The 19,324-nt window shown below is 44.6% G+C and overlaps 2 protein-coding genes and 1 long non-coding RNA gene across 4 annotated transcripts in view; 1 reads left to right on the top strand and 2 right to left on the bottom strand.

Moving 5' to 3' along the window:
- The window catches only part of Acta1 (actin alpha 1, skeletal muscle), a 2,775-nt gene extending 700 nt beyond the window's left edge, over window positions 1-2,075 (bottom strand). Inside the window, exons 1-5 of one of the 2 annotated variants that reach the window (XM_010621912.2) lie at window positions 1,981-2,075; window positions 1,073-1,216; window positions 656-980; window positions 306-467; window positions 25-216 (exon numbers count right to left, since the gene is read on the bottom strand). In XM_010621912.2, the coding sequence (XP_010620214.1) occupies window positions 25-216; window positions 306-467; window positions 656-980; window positions 1,073-1,201 (808 nt within the window). In that variant the 5' untranslated portion in view covers window positions 1,202-1,216; window positions 1,981-2,075. Of the gene's footprint in view, window position 1; window positions 217-305; window positions 468-655; window positions 981-1,072; window positions 1,217-1,980 lie in introns of both variants that reach the window. The other variant, XM_033761866.1, reaches the window with a different exon arrangement.
- Window positions 2,076-5,701: 3,626 nt separating this feature from the next.
- On the top strand, window positions 5,702-9,042 carry LOC104860685. The gene is made up of 3 exons (XR_779764.3): window positions 5,702-5,771; window positions 7,760-7,898; window positions 8,943-9,042. It is a non-coding gene; the product is annotated as an uncharacterized LOC104860685 (long non-coding RNA).
- The window catches only part of Nup133 (nucleoporin 133), a 56,940-nt gene continuing 43,378 nt past the window's right edge, over window positions 5,763-19,324 (bottom strand). The window contains exons 21-26 of the mRNA XM_010621913.2: window positions 18,715-18,850; window positions 14,649-14,767; window positions 13,147-13,227; window positions 11,826-11,890; window positions 10,211-10,299; window positions 5,763-7,427 (exon numbers count right to left, since the gene is read on the bottom strand). Of these exons, the coding sequence (XP_010620215.1) occupies window positions 7,291-7,427; window positions 10,211-10,299; window positions 11,826-11,890; window positions 13,147-13,227; window positions 14,649-14,767; window positions 18,715-18,850 (627 nt within the window). The 3' untranslated portion in view covers window positions 5,763-7,290. The remainder of the gene's footprint in view (window positions 7,428-10,210; window positions 10,300-11,825; window positions 11,891-13,146; window positions 13,228-14,648; window positions 14,768-18,714; window positions 18,851-19,324) is intronic.

The raw sequence follows: 19,324 nt of genomic DNA, 5'->3' as shown, positions 1-19,324 counted from the left end.
AGGCGGGCGGGGGACAGGGCTCACCGATGAAGGAGGGCTGGAATAGCGTCTCGGGGCAGCGGAAGCGCTCGTTGCCGATGGTGATCACCTGTCCATCTGGCAGCTCATAGCTCTTCTCCAGAGAGGACGAGGAGGCGGCAGTAGCCATCTCGTTCTCGAAGTCCAGGGCCACGTAGCACAGCTTCTCCTTGATGTCGCGCACAATCTCACGCTCAGCTGCAGGGGGCAGAAGCAGGGCATGGCTTCAGCGGGTGGCCCGGAGTGCGCTCCCACAGGACCAACCCTGGCACACCCAGGCTGCGCACCTGTGGTCACAAAGGAGTAGCCACGCTCGGTGAGGATTTTCATCAGGTAGTCAGTGAGGTCACGGCCAGCCAGGTCCAGACGCATGATGGCGTGAGGCAGGGCATAGCCCTCATAGATGGGCACGTTGTGGGTGACACCGTCTCCAGAGTCAAGCACGATACCTGCACCAGGTGGGTAGTGTGAGGCCCGGCTGGGACTCAGGGCTCAGGGTGGGGTACACCGTTACAAAGAGGCACACCACGCAGGGCTGGGCCGGGGGCACAGGGTGGGGCTGCAGGTGGGGCGCAAGGCTGGGAGTGAGGTGCAGGTCTCCCCCCTAGGTCCTCCGTGGTTGGTTGCACGCACTCACCGGTGGTACGGCCAGAGGCATAGAGGGACAGCACGGCCTGGATGGCCACGTACATGGCAGGCACGTTGAAGGTCTCAAACATGATCTGGGTCATCTTCTCGCGGTTGGCCTTGGGGTTCAGGGGGGCCTCAGTGAGCAGAGTCGGGTGCTCCTCGGGAGCCACGCGCAGCTCGTTGTAGAAGGTGTGGTGCCAGATCTTCTCCATGTCGTCCCAGTTGGTGATGATGCCATGCTCAATAGGGTACTTCAGGGTCAGGATACCTCTCTTGCTCTGGGCCTCGTCACCCACGTAGGAGTCCTTCTGACCCATACCCACCATGACGCCCTGCAAGCAGAGACAGGATGCACAGGTCACCGCGGCTGCTGGCGCCTGGCGCCTGACTCCTGGCTCCCTCTACAGACACTGCTGAAACTGACCTGGTGGCGGGGGCGGCCCACGATGGAAGGGAACACAGCCCTGGGGGCGTCATCGCCTGCGAAGCCGGCTTTCACCAGACCGGAGCCATTGTCGCACACAAGAGCGGTGGTCTCGTCTTCATCACACATGGTGTCTGGTTTCTCCTAGGACAGGGCCACGGCAGTGACAAACAGTAGTCCACAAAGCACTTCTCTGCCTGCTTACCACAGACCTCCCTCCCCAGAGACCCAGGGACACCTGCAGCTTGAGTCTCTTGCATTCACGAGCAGAGGGGCACAGAGGACCCTCACCTAGCTCAGGGCTGTGCTGCTGGGGGGGGAAGCACAGAGTGGGAAGACCACCCTGCAAAGTCCTCCAGCTTTCTACCGAGGGGACAGTATTCCCTAGAGGCTCTGCCTTCACAGCAAGCACCTGCTCACTAGCTAGTCTTGCCTCTGTCCTCTGCCCACAAGGCCTCATCTGTCAGGGAGGGATTAAGACCCTGTTTGCTCTGCTCTCCTGGCCAGGGTGAGCACAAGGACCTGCCCATGGAAGAAGGGCTGTGGGACACCCTAGACATTCAGACTCAATAGGGACTCTTTGTCCTGTCTGGGGTCCAAGAGAGAGGTGGCCCTTGCTGCCCTAGGCTGCAGTAGGGACAGAGCTGCCCTCCGGAAGACTGAGGTCACACTGAATTTCTTAGCACATCTCACATTCTGATTCCCTGTCCATATCTTAAATTCCAAGTGAGCATTTGGGCTGGAAGTCAGCCTGGAGATATTTCCAGAGCCCACAGTCTCCTCTTTAAAGCACCTGTGGAGCAGGGCAGCGCAGGGCATGGGCCTGTGGCTACACAGCTGGACTCTGCCCATGTCTCTGGGACTCCTGTGAGGGCCTTGCTCCCTGTGCCCTCCCACCTCCACCCTACCTGGGTGGGTGGCTACACCTGCTGTTCTCTGGCTCGGCTGGCCTCTGTGGGAGGGTGGCTGTCCGCTGTGGTGACCGCTTGTCCCCAGCTCAGGTTTTATATAGCCCGAGGGCATTCCCTCCACACCGCCCCGCAGGAATGTTGCTGCCCTTTAGAGCCATATTTGGGTGTTGGGCACAAGTCCCCTCCTTCAGTCAGTTCCTGGCCTGGGCCCCTCCTGGGTCCCCTAGGCTGACCAAAGAAGGAGCGGGCTGGCCCTAGCCCAGGTAACATGGACCAGGCCGTATATGGAGTGTCTCCCCAGCGGGCCTGCCCCTGCTGGGCGTGGGGCAAGGTTCACCGTGTGTGCCCAGCTCCAGCTCGGAGCTGCACCCTGTTGCAAAGGTCTCCCTGTCCCACCGATCCTGTGCACACATGCACTCCAACAGTGGCTGCCCGTGAGCCTCCCAGTCACCCCCTCTGGGGTCCTTTCTCCAGCCCCCCTCCATCCGTGTGCAGCTCCTTGGGGACAGGTGGGCTGGGAAGGTGCAGAGGCAGTCACCGGGATATTGGCAGGGTAGGAGGGAAAGCTTGGCTCTTGAGCCCCACTTCTCCCTGTCCGTCCTAACTCCCCAAACCAGAGCCCTGACCCAAATTGGCCCCTCCCCCCACCTCAGATGCCACAGGCAGCCGGAGGGCACGCGGCGCAGCTGTCGCTGGGTGGACAACTGGTGTGGGGGGTGGAGGAAGAGGCCCAGCGATTTCACCACAGGCGGTGTCGGCTCTGGCCATCGGGCCCCCTGAGCTGTGCCCTCAGTGCTGTAGGATGCTCAGAGGTCCTGAATGGAGGGAGCGGTCGGGTGGGAGTCCAGGCTGGGTTGTTAGCCCCCAACTCCTCCTGCTTGGTGGCACTATATCCCTCCCCTGGGACTGGCTGGGCCTGGATGTGGCGGTGGTAGTGGGTGATGGGAAGGTAAGGCAGTGTCCTTACTGAGGACCAAGACTGCATTATCAGGGCAGAGGCTCCTCCTGCAAACTTGTCTTTATATTTAGAGGATGATGCTGTAGGCTAGGCTGCTCCCAGTCCACCTTGGAGTCACCACCTGCCAGGGCCTCTGCAGCTTCTATTTATACTGTGGATACATGGGGATATGCCTTTCGGGTTCTAGGGACCTCAGTCTGCTTACAGTAAAATGGAGTGGGGTCAATGGAGGCCATTCTCCCAGCACCTCTCAATGGGGATGGGGGATGCTTAGGAGGATATCTTGTCTTCTGTGACAAACAAACATGGTGACATGCTTTATGGGGTGCCCCGGGATGACATGTTTTTCTGATGTATTGTATTCCCCAAAATAGTCGCAATTCACATTTGGTAATGGAATTCAGCAGGGGACAGGTGTGGATACAAAGGGCACCTGACCCCACTCCACAGCCACCATGTAGCTCTCCCTGAAATGACCAAAGTAGGGTCAGTGGAGTCCACATAGCAAGCAGAAAGAGCCAAAAAACCCCAGGGGCTTCCATAGGCATATTCAGCTTTCCAGTTATGTTGGGGAACAAGGGACTAAGGGATGGAACTGTGTTTCCCCTCAACACCCTGCATCCTCCTAGGTTGTGAGTAGTGGAAATATTAGAAAAAAATAAGCCAGCAAGTGTAGTCCGAAATAGACTTACATCTGGGCCCTGAGGCAAGAACAGTGCTGTCACTCACTGGACACCTCACAGGCAACAAGCTGTTGATACTGTTCAGTGCGCTTGTCCAGTACATTTCCCTGCTCTTTGACAGCTCTGAGCTGAGTCTATTGGACTCAACTCCCTTCAAAGCTATGACCCAAGTGACCAAAGCTATGGGTGGCCTGCTGACAGAAGCATTGCACACAGCAGGTGACCAGCAGCTCAGAGGTGCCCTCTGCCCATGACTGATGGGCTAGCTCACAGTCCCTGGGGTCACTCACCCAGGCCTCTCCCACCCCCACTTTGGAGCTGGAGAAGCACCAGCTTCAGGCATCAATGCAGTCTGGCTTGTGACTACCTCTTGAGAGTCGCTTCCCTTCTCCCTCTGCACCTCCTCCCTCCTTCACAGCTTGCTGGCTTGGCCACTCCCAAATTTAAACATGAACCTGTAAGGTCTATGACTGGCTTTTATGTTTCAGTTAAGCCTTCTCACTATCTGGAGGCAGACAGGACAGGCACTGCTCATCCCAACTTTTCTTCTCCTGAGGCTTCCTGTGCTAAGGACACATCAATCATCGGGAGAAGGGGACAGGTGTGATTTCCCCAAAAGGAGTATGTGAAGGGTAGCTGAGCCCACACCATGCGGCTCTTCCTTACCCACACCAAGCTGCCTGTCCTTACACTGAAGTGGCCAGGTCAGGCAAAAGCTGCTTTCTAACTCTCATCTTCCCTAATCCAGTGGTTCTGGAAGTATAAGAGACCCGAAAGAGTCTTCCCCAATGGAGAGTTTAAGACATCTTGAAATGCAAAGTAATGGCTTCACAGGCAACTGCACCATCTAAGAAAGGACCACATGGGCTGCTCCTGCACATGGGCATGTCTAAGAGTGACAGTTCAGGTGGAGCGGGTCCCCTACCTGCCCAATTGCTGTGTGACCTTGGGCAGCAAGTCATCTCCAGGTTCTGCATTTTCAGCTGGGTTATATCTGTTCCATAAAACTGATTTGAATCTGGGCATAGTGGCACATGCCTGTAATCCCAGAACTCAGAAGAATGAGGCAGAAGGATCATTGCTTCAAGAACAGCCTGCACTACATAGTGAGTTCATGGGCATCCTGAACTACACTGCAACATCCCGTCTCAAAAACAAAACAAAACAAAAAACTGATTTGAGATCAATGCTTGCTAAGTGCCTGGGACCCAAGGAGGACTGAGCCCACAGCACGTACTTCTCTAGAGAAAGACGGGCCTGCAGGGATGAGGCCAAGTGCTGGATAGGTAAGCAAAGGTCACGGACACCTCACAAGTAAACAGGCAAGGCCAGGGCAACCTTCCATGTTCTTGGAATGTACAAAAGTTTATTTAAAATGGCAAAATCTCACAACAACCTCCACTTTAAATTTTGAGAGAGTAAGCTATAAATTATAGCACAGCCATGCAGTCATCAAACAATTATACCCCAAAGAATATTTAAAACATTCTCAGAGTGGTTCTTAGGAAATGAAAAAACCTTAAGTATTTACATTTATTTGTGCTCCCCCAAAGTCATAGTACATAAAAAGACACAGTAGATGTGTGATGCTGAATTTTCATTAGGTTGGGAGGCAAGAGGGAAAAACTACCCAAAAGGGCTTCTTTGGAAGGGTGATAACAGCGGGGAAGGTTGAGAAACTCTGGGAGGTAAGTACAGAGAAATGTTCACAACTCACAGAAGAAAAGGTTACAAAACAAAAAAAGGCATACAGTCCAAAACATTCTAAAATACATTTCAAAATGGGAACCAAAGTCATTTATGGCTGGGGCACGAGTTATAGGGTCTATTTCATTCCAAACGCTTAAAAAAAAAAAAAAAACAACAACAGATTTTTATTTTCTAGTCTTTTTAAATACAATATTACTTTTCAGAATGCACTTTGGTATTTAATGAGTGGTATTTTACCCATGAATATGTAACTTATTCTCTTCAGACATTCCCAGAACACCCAGGAACAGGTGGTAGGACTTGGATATTTCTGAGGTGGCTTCAACGTGCCTGGCGCATGGGACACAGCAGCACACAAAGCCAGTGAGTCAGCCTGGGAGACTACAGCCTGGTTCTTAAAAGAATCTCCCACCCCCACCCCAAGACCCACAGCCCTGGTAAGAGAACACCTTCCTGTCTTTAAAACTTATCTCAGCTCCATACAGGGTCAGGGCCTACATCCCTCAAAGCTCTAGAGTCATCACCAAGTGTCTTAGGTCAGTTCATGGCCACTGCTGCCTTCCCTCTGCTCAGAATTAAGGGCAATACCTCGATGCTGTCACTCACGGCCCCGATGGAACTCAGCTGCACCAAAGGCAGAAAACAAAGCTTTCCAGAGGGACCTGTCATTTGGTACCAGCAGACACCATGAGTTCCTTTATTTACACAAAGTCTTAATTCTTTGATAAAGAAAAGACCAGGCTCCTCACTTCTTTCTTTGCTTAAGAGAAACAGCTGCATAAGCTATTCTTCCAAACAAGTCAAGGCCCAGGTTTCTATCTTCCCTTTTTAGTCAAGATACACAACTCCATTAGCCTATTTGTCCAAATAAGTCAAGGGTTGGACTGGGAGTCCCAGGTGAGAAGGCATAAGGGGAGGGCTCAGAAGCCAGGCAATTCACCAGATTTAACTTCTGACCTTCCCAGCCGTATGACTAAGGTGGTTAGTAATCAGTGGCCTTGGCCAAAGTGTGGTTACACCAGCCGGGCCCCTCTAATCTCTTTTTTTATTTAACGCTAGACAAAGAGAGTGATGATGGGTTAGGACAAACAAGTTTTGAGAGAACATTATTTTTCATTGATCATATTAGGACAGTCCACAGTAGTTTCTAGCATTACACATGCTTGTGACTAAGGCAAATTGTGCTCAAACTACAACTCAGCAAAAATTGTTGTGAAAATACACCAAGCTTAAAGGGAACTCCAGTACTGAGAGACTGTAACTCACATAGTGCTGTGCAATTACAACTGCAACTGTCCTCAAGGACAATTACAGGTAAGGGAGAAGCCACACGTATACTTTATTCATTAAAGTGCTTCTTTCTATCAGTACTGTTCATTATGTAGAAAAGTTACTCAGTTATCAAACTCACAAGAATTAGGTCCATTCTGTTTTGTTTTTTCTGTCTTATTAGAGTACAATTTGGTAAATTTTGACATTTATCTTGCTAGACAATGTTTCCCACTGGCCCTGAACAAAACGGATGCCAAGGGTCCCAGATCAGTACACAGCACCCAGCGTCACAACAATTTCAGAGAGAAGCCTTGGTAATGTCATAATTTTTAAGAACCACAGAAACAGAGACCTAGAAGTGATTTGTGCTCATGAATAGCCAGAACTAGGACAAGAAGTACAGAACTCACTGGACCACGTGAGTTAGGAAGGGCATCAAGTACAGAAACAGCTGACAAAATTCATGTGGAAAAAGTGAGGAAAAAAATTTGTGTAATCAAAACACAAAATTGTAGCTACATATATAACTATTTAGTATTAGCTTCCAAGTAAAGCATAAAAGAAAAAAAAAAACAGCTGCAAACATTATAAAATTGTACAAATGAATGTCTAGTTGTTTAGGGTCTAAAATTTTTATATAAGCACACACAAAAGTTTTAGAAACAATGCTATTTTTGCAAAAAATTACATTTGTCCCTGGACATAATACTCATAATTTGCTTTCAAAACAAATTCAAAATATGAGTTGGACTTGAGGTTTCCCAGCTGATCAGCTTGCAGCAGGTCATTCACTTCTGGCAAGTAGTCACTGAGCTGAATGCCTGAAAATACAAATACATTTTTATTTTACCAAACTCTTGAGTGGCTTCAGATGACTGATGATAGAGCAGTTGTGCTCCTGTTTAGAATCTAACACACCCTGCTCCTGGGCAATGCTCTCCTCTAACCCCCGTGCCCCCACTGTGCTCTTTAAGTTTAGTGACAACCTCTGCTGTAGACCCTTCCCAATGCTCAAAAGCCATCTGTGTAGTCTTCCGCAGGATCTGAAGATCTTCATTTTCTCCGTAGCTTAAGACCCACCTTCAGTGTAGGAGTTTTAAACCAAGTGATTTAAAAATAAGTATTTTAAATAAGTATATATTGCTCTATCTAGGTACGAATTTAGAAGACATGATGTCTACAGAGCTGGCTGCAGTATCTCAGCAGTGTTACAGCTAAAGTCAACAGGGCAGGCAGCACCTGCAGAGCCAGAAAGCCAAGGAACATCAGACAACGGGGCCATTTAAGTTGAGGTCCGTGTAGTTAACAAAAGTATGCATAATTTTCTAATTTGACAAAACTGGGTGAAATTTTAAATTAGTGAGATAATGATATAATTTCTCACAGTATCATAAGTTTCTCAAAACAAAATATTCTTTAAAATACTCTTGAAGTGTCTAGGTCATTATGTTTGTTGTATAATAAAACGGGCTGATAAATGCTGTGAGGTTAAATATGAATCATTTGTATGTCATTTATTGCAATTAACATAATTTTAAGAAAGACTTTTTCTCTATAAAGTTGTAAAGATTTTTTTTGAGGGGGTCCAGGGGATCGAACTTGGGACCTTGCACTTACAAGGCAGGTGGCAGAACCACCGAGCTAAATCCCTGGCCCTGACAGGGTCTCACTATGTAGTTCAGACTGCTTTGGAATTTACTGTGTAGCCCAGGCTGGTCTCAAATTCTCAGTGATCCTCCTGCCTCAGCCTCCCGAGTGCTGGGATTACAGGTATGCACCACCAAGCCTGGCAGCCAAAGACGTAATTTTTTTTTTGGTTTCTTGAGACAGGGTCTCACTATGTAGTTGAGACTGACCTGGAACTCACTATGAGCTCAGACTGGTCTCAAACTTACAGCAATCCTCCTGCCTCAGCCTCCTGAGTGCTGGGATTACAGGTATGCACCACCAAGCCTGGCAGCCAAAGACGTAATTTTTTTTTTGGTTTCTTGAGACAGGGTCTCACTATGTAGTTGAGACTGACCTGGAACTCACTATGAGCTCAGACTGGTCTCAAACTTACAGCAATCCTCCTGCCTCAGCCTCCTGAGTGCTGGGATTACAGGTGTGAGCCACCACGCCCGGCTCTAAAATGTATGTTTTTAAAAGATCAATTCTCCGGCCAGGGATTTAGCTCAGTGGTGCCATGCCTGCCTTGGGAGTGCAAGGTCCTGAGTTCAATCCCTGGTACAAACAAACAAACAAACCAATTCTCTAGAAAAAATTACTTGACCTTTAAGGGGTATGCCTTTTGTTAAGACCTAGTATTGAACAGATATTTCTCTTCTCCGTAGCAGGGTAGAAGCTCAAAAAACCACACAGGCTGACAGATAACAGTGACAGGAAGACAGGATGGCTGCAGGGTCCTGAGAAGCTTGGCCTCCAACCAAGCTGACAGTGGACTTCAAGGACCTGGCTGGTTTGCACAACCACTGGGTGTCATCCCCTCACCCCTGGTGCTAGGAGTGAACCCAGGGAGCACTGAGCCACATCCCTGGCCTTTTTTATTTTGAGGCAGGATCTTTTTTTTTTTTTTTTTCTCTTTTTGGTACCGGAGATTGAACTCAGATACTTGTGCTTGGAAGGCAGATGGCGGAACCACTGAGCTAAATGCCTGGCCCATTGAGGCAGGATCTTGCTAAGAAAAAGCTAGATGCATGCTTGTCATCTCAGCATTTGGGAAGCTGAGGCAGAAAGAGTACAAGTTCAAGGTCAGTCTGGGCTACACAGCAAGACCCTGTCTCAAAATAAAATCTACTAAGGAGAGCAAGCACTGAGCTTGTTCCTTAAATTATTTGTGTTGTGTACTTTACAGGAACCTACTTGATGGGCAGCATCAGATTTGGACCCACTGCTTTCTAGAACCTGCCAGGCTCAGCAGGAGAGCACTTCTGACAAGCACAGAGAGCACCACATCCTGTCACTTCTTCACTTCCAAAGATGGAGGAGCGAAAGCCTTACAAATATATTTCACCTCTTTCTGAATTTCAAGCCAAAGATATTTCCTTTTGCTATATGTCTTTATTTTAAACTTATTTTTTTGACCATGAAAAAGGTTTAGTTGACCTTCCAATTATTTGCTTATCCTTGGAATCAAAAGTATTCATTAGGGGGCTGGGGATTTAGCTCAGTGGCGCCATGCCTGCCTTATAAGTGCAAGGCTCTGAGTTCGATCCCCAGTACCAAAAAAAAAATAAATAAAAAGAAATGAAGGAAATATACCCAAAATATTTATACCCCATTTTAAATTTTCAGACTTCCAAACAGTTGACAGAAAGTTAAAGGAAATGATGACTTCCATCACTACACTCTGGGTGTCACACTTGTGTCCATGGATGGCCACAGGGAACCCCCAATGTGTGTGCATGGGTAACTGCATCCTTACATGTGTTCTTCCAAGTGCAGAGAACAGAGAAAAGCCCTTCTTTCTTCATTTTAAATAAATCTCTGATTTTGAGTATGATACGGTTTCATCTTAAACTTTCTTGTCATTTAATATCATAACACCCATTAAGATTTCTAAAATTGAGAATATTGTAATTTTGGATAGCAACAAACCACTTACCATCTTTTAAAAGTTTCTGTAAGATTTTCACAAATATACTGCCTTTGGATTCTTCAATTGGATCGCCTTTACCATCTGAACCAGACCAGCTAGAAAACAAAGTCACCACGAGAGGAATGAAGTCATGGACTTAGCTGAGATAAATGACTTTTGTTTGACACTGTGGCTTTGTTTGGGTTCATATCTCTGAATAAAGAACTTTAAATGTTGGGAACACTTCAATTTCTGTACACATGCAAGCCCCACTCTGACAGCTGCTCACCAACATCCCTGTCATGCATCTGATTTTGAGTACTCAAGTGTACATGCGGCACAGGGTATCTGATAACTTTCCCACAAGAAGCCAGGACAAGGATTGCCAGCCAGAGTGACCAGAACAGGATCAAAAAACCAAAGCCGCCCAGAGCAGGCACTTGAGAGAAGGATGTAGAAACGAGGCTCCCAACAGCTCTGAACTGAGGGAGTGGTTGGGGAGACCAAGCACTTTGGTAAAAGGGGCCCCCACTATCACCATGGGAAAGCAAACACGCAGAGGGGTTGCTCAGCATAAGGCCTGCTCCTCCCACTTTCCCTCAGGCACTCATCCCTACAAAAAGGCAGTTGTAGGTTCTCTGCCTTTGAAGATACACAAGAAATGCTCCTCTACAGAAAGGACAGGGTTTGAGTTGGTTACTCAAAGACTTAGAAAAAGACACTAGCTGGGTATGATGGTGCATGACTATAATGCCAGCACTTGGGAGACTGAGGCAGGAGGAGCACCCTGAGTTTGAGGGCAGCCTGGGCTACATAATGAGTTCTAGACCAACCTGAACTATGTAGTGAGATCCTGTTTCAAAAAAACCAACCCCCACCCCATTAAAAAATCCAAAAAAGACAAGCCAATGACACTTAAAATGCAATCACTTTTCAGGCCAGGGATTTAGCTTAGTGGTGACACTGCCTGCCTCGCAAGCACAAGGTCCCAAGTTCAATCCCCAGTACCAAAAAAAAAAAAAAAAAAAAAAAAAAGCTTCAAATCGTGGAATTTTATCTGGCACAATGGGTTCAACTTCTGTGAATATAAGGACCATGTAATTTCTGTGTAATCTGACAGTCTAAATACTAATATCAAAAGCAATGATTTAGCTGGGCATGGTGGCTCACACCTGTAAACCCAGCTACTCTGAGGCGAGGCAGGAGGACTACAAGTTCAAGGTCAGCCTGGGCATTTTTTAGCAAGACTGTCTCAAAAAAGAAAAAGGACTAGAGTTTTAGTTCAGCACTCCCTGGGTCCAGTCTTCTGTACTGCCAAAACAAAAAATGAAAAATAAGGCTTAGAATTTAGCTCATTGGTGCTGCTGCCTGCCTCACAAGTGCAAGGTTCTGAGTTCGATCCCCGGTAACAAAACAAAACAAAGTAAAGCAAAAAAAACAAACACCCAGACTGATTTTATTATACCAGTGGCTCTAAGTCATTAGGTTATTCTTTAATTCTGAATTTAAAATGTCAGATTACCAGTGCAACTGATAACATGTTCATAAAATGTGTTCCTACACAACCAGAAGCTTGTGTAAGTATCTGGTGTGTGATGTCACGGCCGTTTCCCATGGCACTCTGATCAGCTAAGAGACTTACTTGTCTCTCTGGAGAGCTCTGCAAAGGATTTCCAGTTTGAGATCATGGATATTCACATCTTCTTCCTTCAGAGTAGAACAAACATCCTGATTAAATCTTAGCTTTAAAAGAGAAATACATGTTTAAAGTTTATTTACGTCATCTTTTTTTTTTTTTTTGGTACCAGGGATCAAACTCAGGTCCTTGCGCTTGTGAGGCAGGCGACAGAATCACTGAGCTAAATCCCCAGCCCTATTTACATCAACTTCTAATCCTGCATTGTTAACTTTCTAATTCATAACTTTAAAATCTCCCTTTAAGGTATCAGTACCACTTAGAAAAATAAACCAATCAGTATCTATGTGAATTAGGATCGAATATTGTACTCTCTGACAATCTGACCTCGTCAAGAAGTCTTAGAGGTTAAGATTAAAAAAAAAAAAAGAATTAAAAAAAAGGGCCAGGGATTTGGCTCAGTGGTTCCACTGCCTGCTTCGCAAACACAAGGGTCCAAGTTTAATCCCCGGTACCAAAAAAAAAAAAAAAAAAGAATAAGATTGTTAAGATAAAGGGCGAGGGATTTAGCTCAGTGGTGCTGCCACCTGTCTCGCAAGTGCAAGTCCTGAGTTCCATACCTGACACCAAATAAAAAAATTTTTTAAGCAAGGCTTTAAAAAAAATTAATGTATGTTTTAATCATCTACTAAATAACTTTTGATTGCATGGTCAAGAAACAGAACAAATACTTAAGACCAGCCTTACCACATGGCTTTGCTGTATAAAACACCTTTGAGAAGTGGTGTGGTCGGACAACCCACTTTCTGGTCACCCTTCTGTCTCCCTTAGACAGAAGCTATCTTTTTCTCAATAAACTTTTCTGCTCTTAAAAACAAAAACAAAACCAACTACTACTTAGCCTACAGAATTCCTAACTACAATTTCTTGAAGTTAGAGAATCAGCTTTTCTTAGGGTGAATGCTATGAGGAAAAAAAACCCTTCAGGACTTCAAAGAGCTACTGGGGGAGGGGGCGGGTAGGTGGTACCTGGAATTGAACCCAGGGCCTTGCATGTGCTAGGCAAGCACTCTACCACTGACCTATACCCCAAGCCCCTACACTTTTTATTTATGCACAGAAGGCACTTGGGAATGTGTGAGGAATACCAGGAATTAGAACCCCTCGGCAGCTTTTTAAAAGGGCTGGATGCCTTCTAAGAGACAAGAGTAAGTAAACCAGAAATTAGTCTTTTTTCATGGGTACATTTCTGTGACTGGATAAAATAAGTATTTTCTCTTGTTTGTATGTATTCAATTACCTGAGATCATCAAAGGCGTTTACTTACCTCATCAATATATTCCAGCAAGTCCAAAGCTTTCTTAAAATCATATTCATTGGCTCTTCTGTTTTCATCACATATGTACAGCTGTGGCAAGTTACATTAAGGAAGAGAATTGTTCCAATTAATCACAGAATTGATACTAGAGAAAGTTATGGAGGAGTCATCATGTCTTCTTTTTATTAAGCTGAGGGTATTTTCATAGCCAAGAACAATGTCACATTTGGGAACTACATTTCATCTACCTAATAATAAACTTTATCCCAAAGCAGGAATTAATTCAAATAATTTGGTGCATATACTTTTAAAATATCAGAAAATTTATATTCTTACACTCAAAAAGATAGTATAGGGGCTGGGGATTTAGCTCCATGGCACCATGTCTGCCTGGCATGTGCAAGGTCCTGAGTTTGATCCCTAGCACCAAGGGGGGAAAAAAGTGTATTTCAACATTCTTTTGCACATAATCTGAAATATTTTCCTTATAAGTGATTTTAAAGACTGCAACTCCAAGTACAACACGCCATAGTTTACTTAGAGTAAGACATGCCAATTCGTTACCAATGATTCTCTTGGTTACTTAGGTGACAGCTGATTGCACTCATTTCTATACCCTTCAAATTTCCTGTAATTTTTCTAATCAGTAAAATACTGGCCTTGTTAAAAATACTAATTTGAACTTTTCCTCTCTTCCAATAACTACTTGTAATATAATAGACTTTAATTTTAAAGATGTATACAATCCTTTCATAACATTCAATTTCAGAAAAAAACTATCTGTTTATTTTTGATGTCTTATATGATTTAAAACACCAATATTTTGAACATCCTTTTACTTCTACAACCTGTGAAATTGAAATGTGGCATTAAAATTAGTGGTATATCCAAATAAAATCAATGCTATTTTTTCTTTTTTAGTGACACCTAAAATAATGACGAGTTACAATCCATCCACACCTTAGCTTTTTAAGTATGTTCTATCAGGAGAGGCTGCTATGAGCTCAGTTACAGAAACTCTGTTACTAACAAAAGCCAATGCTTAGGTGTTTGGAGTGTTTGTTTTTATACAATTAGAGCAAATTTTGGGTGGTCCTACAATATTACGCCTGCATGTGCAATGCCTTCTGAGAAGCAGGTGAAGGTGCACACGGTACCAGGCCTGCCAGGCAAGTGGGAGAGGGCACCAGCAGGCTAATGGTCCTGCTCCTGCAGCCACTACGCTATGGACCTTGAATACCCAAATGGCATTCTGGGGGAGCTACCAGGGCCTCCTGGTATATACTTTCTTTTACGTACTAGGAAAGCAAAACTACATGCAATTCTCCCAGCCTCCTGAGCACCGCAAGGCGGTGTAGAGATGAATAGGGAGGTAAAGCTGACCAGCTTTCTGCTCCTAGAGGCTTCCAACACATTTTCTAGGAAAAGGTTCTCAGGAAAGTGGAAAGCAGAAGAAGGGTTCCTTCAGGAACCACACTTGCTGTGGGAGCAGGTGAGACTGTAACACCTACGCTGATTAGCTGTGGTGCAGTCAGCACTGGCATGGCACTGAGGCTCAGCTCTCTCTCGGCTAACAGCTGCTCGGGCAGGGTCTCTTGGTGCAACAGGAAACGCTCCTGCTCAGCCATCGCTAGTTCAGGAAGAGAGGGGAGAATGACATGACTTTTACTTTTGCTCTGCCATAAAACAAATATGAGTTAAAAAATACTCATAAAGGCAATCTGACCCCTTTCCAATAATTTTGTGAAGTTATCAATTCCAACATTTTTCTTGACTGCTGGTTATGTGACTAATATACAACATTCATCTGATTCAAATCATGAATCATCACACCAGCGGGAGCAGTGAGGAGGGCAGATGAAAGGAAAAGTGCTGAGCTGCTTTGAGAGGTAAAGGCCTACATGTAAGGTCTCTCAGCCCTACTGGAGGGCAGCTCAGTGATGTGTGCGGCACAGTCCCACTCACCGAGAGAGGGACTTAAGAGTCACCATGGGATATCACACACACACACACACACACACACACCCTAGCACATATGTAACAATTCTATACTCAGAAAGAGTCACCCCCATGGGGCAAGGTTCTAGACCACCTTAGTGCACTGCACTGTTACCTGGCTCTGCCCATGAGCAGGCCCTGAGCTACCAGGAAAGCCACGCACCCAGCAGTCACAGCAAGCAGAGCAGCTGAAGCACAGGCATTCCCGCTCATCCCACACATTCCCCATTTTGCAAAATTACACACAATGTTTTTGTGCATTTTTTTGCCTGAAAAAACAGAGTGGGAGACTACATGCACATGGCTTACTTTTTGCTGTGTCTTTTTCCATAGTTTGCAATTATTCACATAGCCAAAAAAGTTACTATGAAAAGCCCTTTCCCCTGTGATTACACACACTGCAAAAACAATCTGCAGGCAATTGATGTGATCTGAAAATACTGTTCTGTGTTAAGAAGGCAAAAGCTAGGCCGGGGATTTAGCTCAGTGGTTCCACTGCCTGACTTATAAGTGCAAGGTCCTGAATTCGATCCCCAGTACCAAAAACAAAAAAAAGCTAAATGCTGTTACCTGCAATTTATGTGCACTTAGTATATGGAAGCCATTATTCTCAAGGAATATACAATATCTTCAATTTTTTTGTTTCGTTTTTTTGAGACAGGATCTCACTGTGTAGTTCAGGCTGTCCTCAAACTCATGGTGATCCTCTTGCCTCAGCCTTGTGAGTGGTGGGATTACAGACAGGCACGCACCACCATGCCTGGCTATTCTCAATTTTTAAAATTACTTTTACAGAGGGGAAAAACTAAGGCTCAGGACAATAAACAAAATACCCAATTTCACAAAGCTAATAAAATCTGAAGAAAATATCTGAAACCAGATTTATCCAATTCCTTTCTTTCTACTACATCTACTCCTTCAAAGAAAAAAAAAAGACAGCCGAATCATCTGAACAGACCTCAAAGGCTGGACTCTGCGGCTAAGACATGCAACCAAAAATCCATGTCTGCACATATTTCACACCTGACCACAGAGCAGATTCCTTATTTTGAAAAAAATTCCAAATGTACAGAAAATTTTTAAAGAACCTGGCTCACACTGTATGTCTTCTATCTAGCCACCTGGTGAGAACATTTGGGCGCTCTGGTTTATCTCTCCCTCCTTGTCTTCATTATGTCGAAGCTGCAGACACCATGACAGTTCATTCCCCAAACACTTTAGAACGTACCTCCCAAGAATAAAGACATTCATCCACGTGATGAGGCCGACAGAATTCAACATCAACATGGGAACATCATCTAAATCAAACATAAACTTTCCCAGTTGTCCCATTAATATTTATTACAGTTGCTTTGGGAATTTGATCTGAATTCCAACCAAGAACCCTGCACAGCATGAGATGTGTGTGTGTGTTTCTCTTAAACTCACCTAAAGCCACCTGCATTCCACTATTAGGGTATATGTGAGTGTTCCCTTGTGGTAACTGTAGTCTTGTGGAACACTGGCAAGAACACCATACAGGTGCTGTGGATACTGCCATGCCATCCTACCCGCTCCAAGAAGAATGCAATGTGGATCTGGCTTGAGACTGATTCTGATACATTAGTTCTGTATACTGGTACTCTAAACATGGGAATATCTGCTCCCTCAGACCCAAACTGCATGGTTCCAATATTTTTTTTTTTTATATGTGTGACAGGGTCTCATTGTGTTTTTCAGGCTGGCCTTGAACTTGCAATCCATCTGCATTACCAATCCAGGCTCATCCTATCATCTTCTGAAGACCAACTATTCACTGTGGTTGCAAAATAGCAACTCCCACTAGGCCTTTCCACATTTATTAGCTGTCATTCTTTTGTAAAGAAGCATTTCACTGACCTTCTACTCTGGTTATCACTGTGGATTCATGGGTATTTCTTTCATAAACTATGAAATGTGGTAAAACTCAGTGATACAGCACTTGCTTAGCAAGTATAAGGTTTGAACTTTTTTGATCCTCAGTAGTGACAAAAAGTAAACAAACAAAAAAAACCCCCATGATATGGAATCCTTTAGCACCCTTGCTCCTGCCGTTCAAACTGTACTGACCCCTGATCAGTGGGAGCTATACTCAAGGCCCTTGTGTTCAAGGTCTCAATGTCAATGCTGCTTTCTGGCCCAACAGGACTCTCCAAAGTAATCTTCTCATTTGGGCACATGTGCTTTCAGTGGAAACTGGTAGTGAAAAACCAAACAGCATCAGGTGTACACATGGTATTGGGCCAGGTGTTTTCACTAGAAACAGCCAACACATTTTTTAAAAAAATCAGATTCTGCCAGGCATTGTGGCACATGCTACAGTCCCAACTAGGATAGGAGGGCCAGGCGTGGTGATGCACACCTGTAATCCCAGTACTCAGGCTGACGCAGGAAGATTGCTGTGAGTTTGAGACCAGCCTGGGCTACATAGTGAGTTCTAGGTCAATCTCAATTACATAGTGTGACCCTGTCTCAAAAAACCAAAAAAAACAAAAACAAAAACAAAAAAAACAAAAAAAACAAAAAACCAAAACCAAAAAACCAAAAAAACCCAACTAGGATGATAGGAGGATCACAAATTAAGCCCAGCCTGTACAATTTAGCAAGACTGTCTCAAAATAAAAATAAAAATGGGCTGGGGATGGAAATGTAGTTTAGTGTGAAGGCCTGGGTCAGTCCCTCATACTAAAAAAAGAAAAGAAAAAAATCAGATTCTATCTGATTATCTCCAATTCAACAACAGGGTTCTCATGCTTTCCTTCTACACTTGCAACCCCCTTCTCCTTGGCTCTCAAAACAGAACCATATTGGCCAGGGATTTAGCTCAGTGGTTCTGCTGCCTGCCTCACAAGCACAAGGTCCTGAGTTCAATCCCTGGTACAAAAAAAAAAAAAAAAAGAACAGCATTTAATTATTTTCTCTATTTATATAGTATTCTCAAGATTATCGTACCAATACCACTACCCACAACAGCCCTTTATGCATAGGTCAGGATTTCTTTGCAGTTCTTTTAACTTAGAATACTAAAGTATAAAAGTATATAATTAAAATCATTTCAATTTATTCTTTAGGAACTACTTAAAATACAAATTGGGTCAGGCATGGTGGCACACGCCTGTAATCCCAGCACTTGGGAGGCTGAGGCAGGAGGATCACTGTGAGTTCGAGACCAGCCTGGGCTACATAGTGAGTTCCAGGTCAGCCTCAACTATATAGTGAGACCCTGTCTCAAAAAAAACCAAACAACCAAACAACAAACAAACAAAATATATGTAAATAAAGCATTGCATACTATTCAGGTTTAGCATATGCCTGTAATCCCAGCTATACAGGAAGCTGAGGCAGAAAGATCACAAGTTCTAGGCAAACCTGAGCAAATTAGTGAGATCCTGTCTCAAAAAAAAAAAAAAAAAAAAAAAAAAAAAAAAAAAAACTAAAAAATATATGCATGGATGTTGAATATAGGCCATTCCTCCTACAGCAGAGATACCAACAGATATAGCATGAGAGGTTGCTGATGGCCTGACCAAGGCATAGGCCCTAGTGTGTAAATTATTTTACCTTCGATTTTTTCTTGCAATGCATCCTCTGAAAGGTCTGAAGCTAATGCAGCCAATTTACTCAAGCCAAGAAGGGTTTTTTTCTTTGCAAAGTAACGAGTTTCCATATTTGCCAAACTCAGAAGTGTTGCATGAGCCTACAATAAACAAAACATGTGAACTCTAATATGCTAGTATCAACACAGCCTTGAAGTGAAGGTAAGTACACTGCAAACTTGTTCTGTCCCCCTAAGCTGTATCAACACACTCACACCGATGATTAGTAAGCCTGACATTGAGAGTAAGAGCACAATAAAATCTCAACCACATACACTAATTATGGAGGGAAAGACATGTGTAAGACATATGCTCTATAACAATTCCATATTTACCCAGTTACTCTGTCAAGAACACACTTTAGTTTCATTGTTTGTACTCATAATTTGAGTATTTTAAATGCAAGAATGTGTTCCTTACAATAACAGGTCAATGACTCTTACATATGCCAAAGCATAATGGCCTATATATTCTGAGATATGAGATGTGGTCATAATTCAAAAATGCCCTATTCAAATTAGGGGAGAGACTGGGAAGAGATACACATTTTTTTTTTTTTTTTTTTTTTTTTTTTT

The sequence above is a fragment of the Fukomys damarensis genome, unplaced genomic scaffold (assembly GCF_012274545.1).
Source record: "Fukomys damarensis isolate Sample0158 unplaced genomic scaffold, DMR_v1.0_HiC HiC_scaffold_10, whole genome shotgun sequence".
NCBI classification, from domain to species: domain Eukaryota; kingdom Metazoa; phylum Chordata; class Mammalia; order Rodentia; family Bathyergidae; genus Fukomys; species Fukomys damarensis.
Note: the sequence above shows the minus strand (reverse complement) of the source record. Positions and strands in the feature narration are given on the sequence as shown.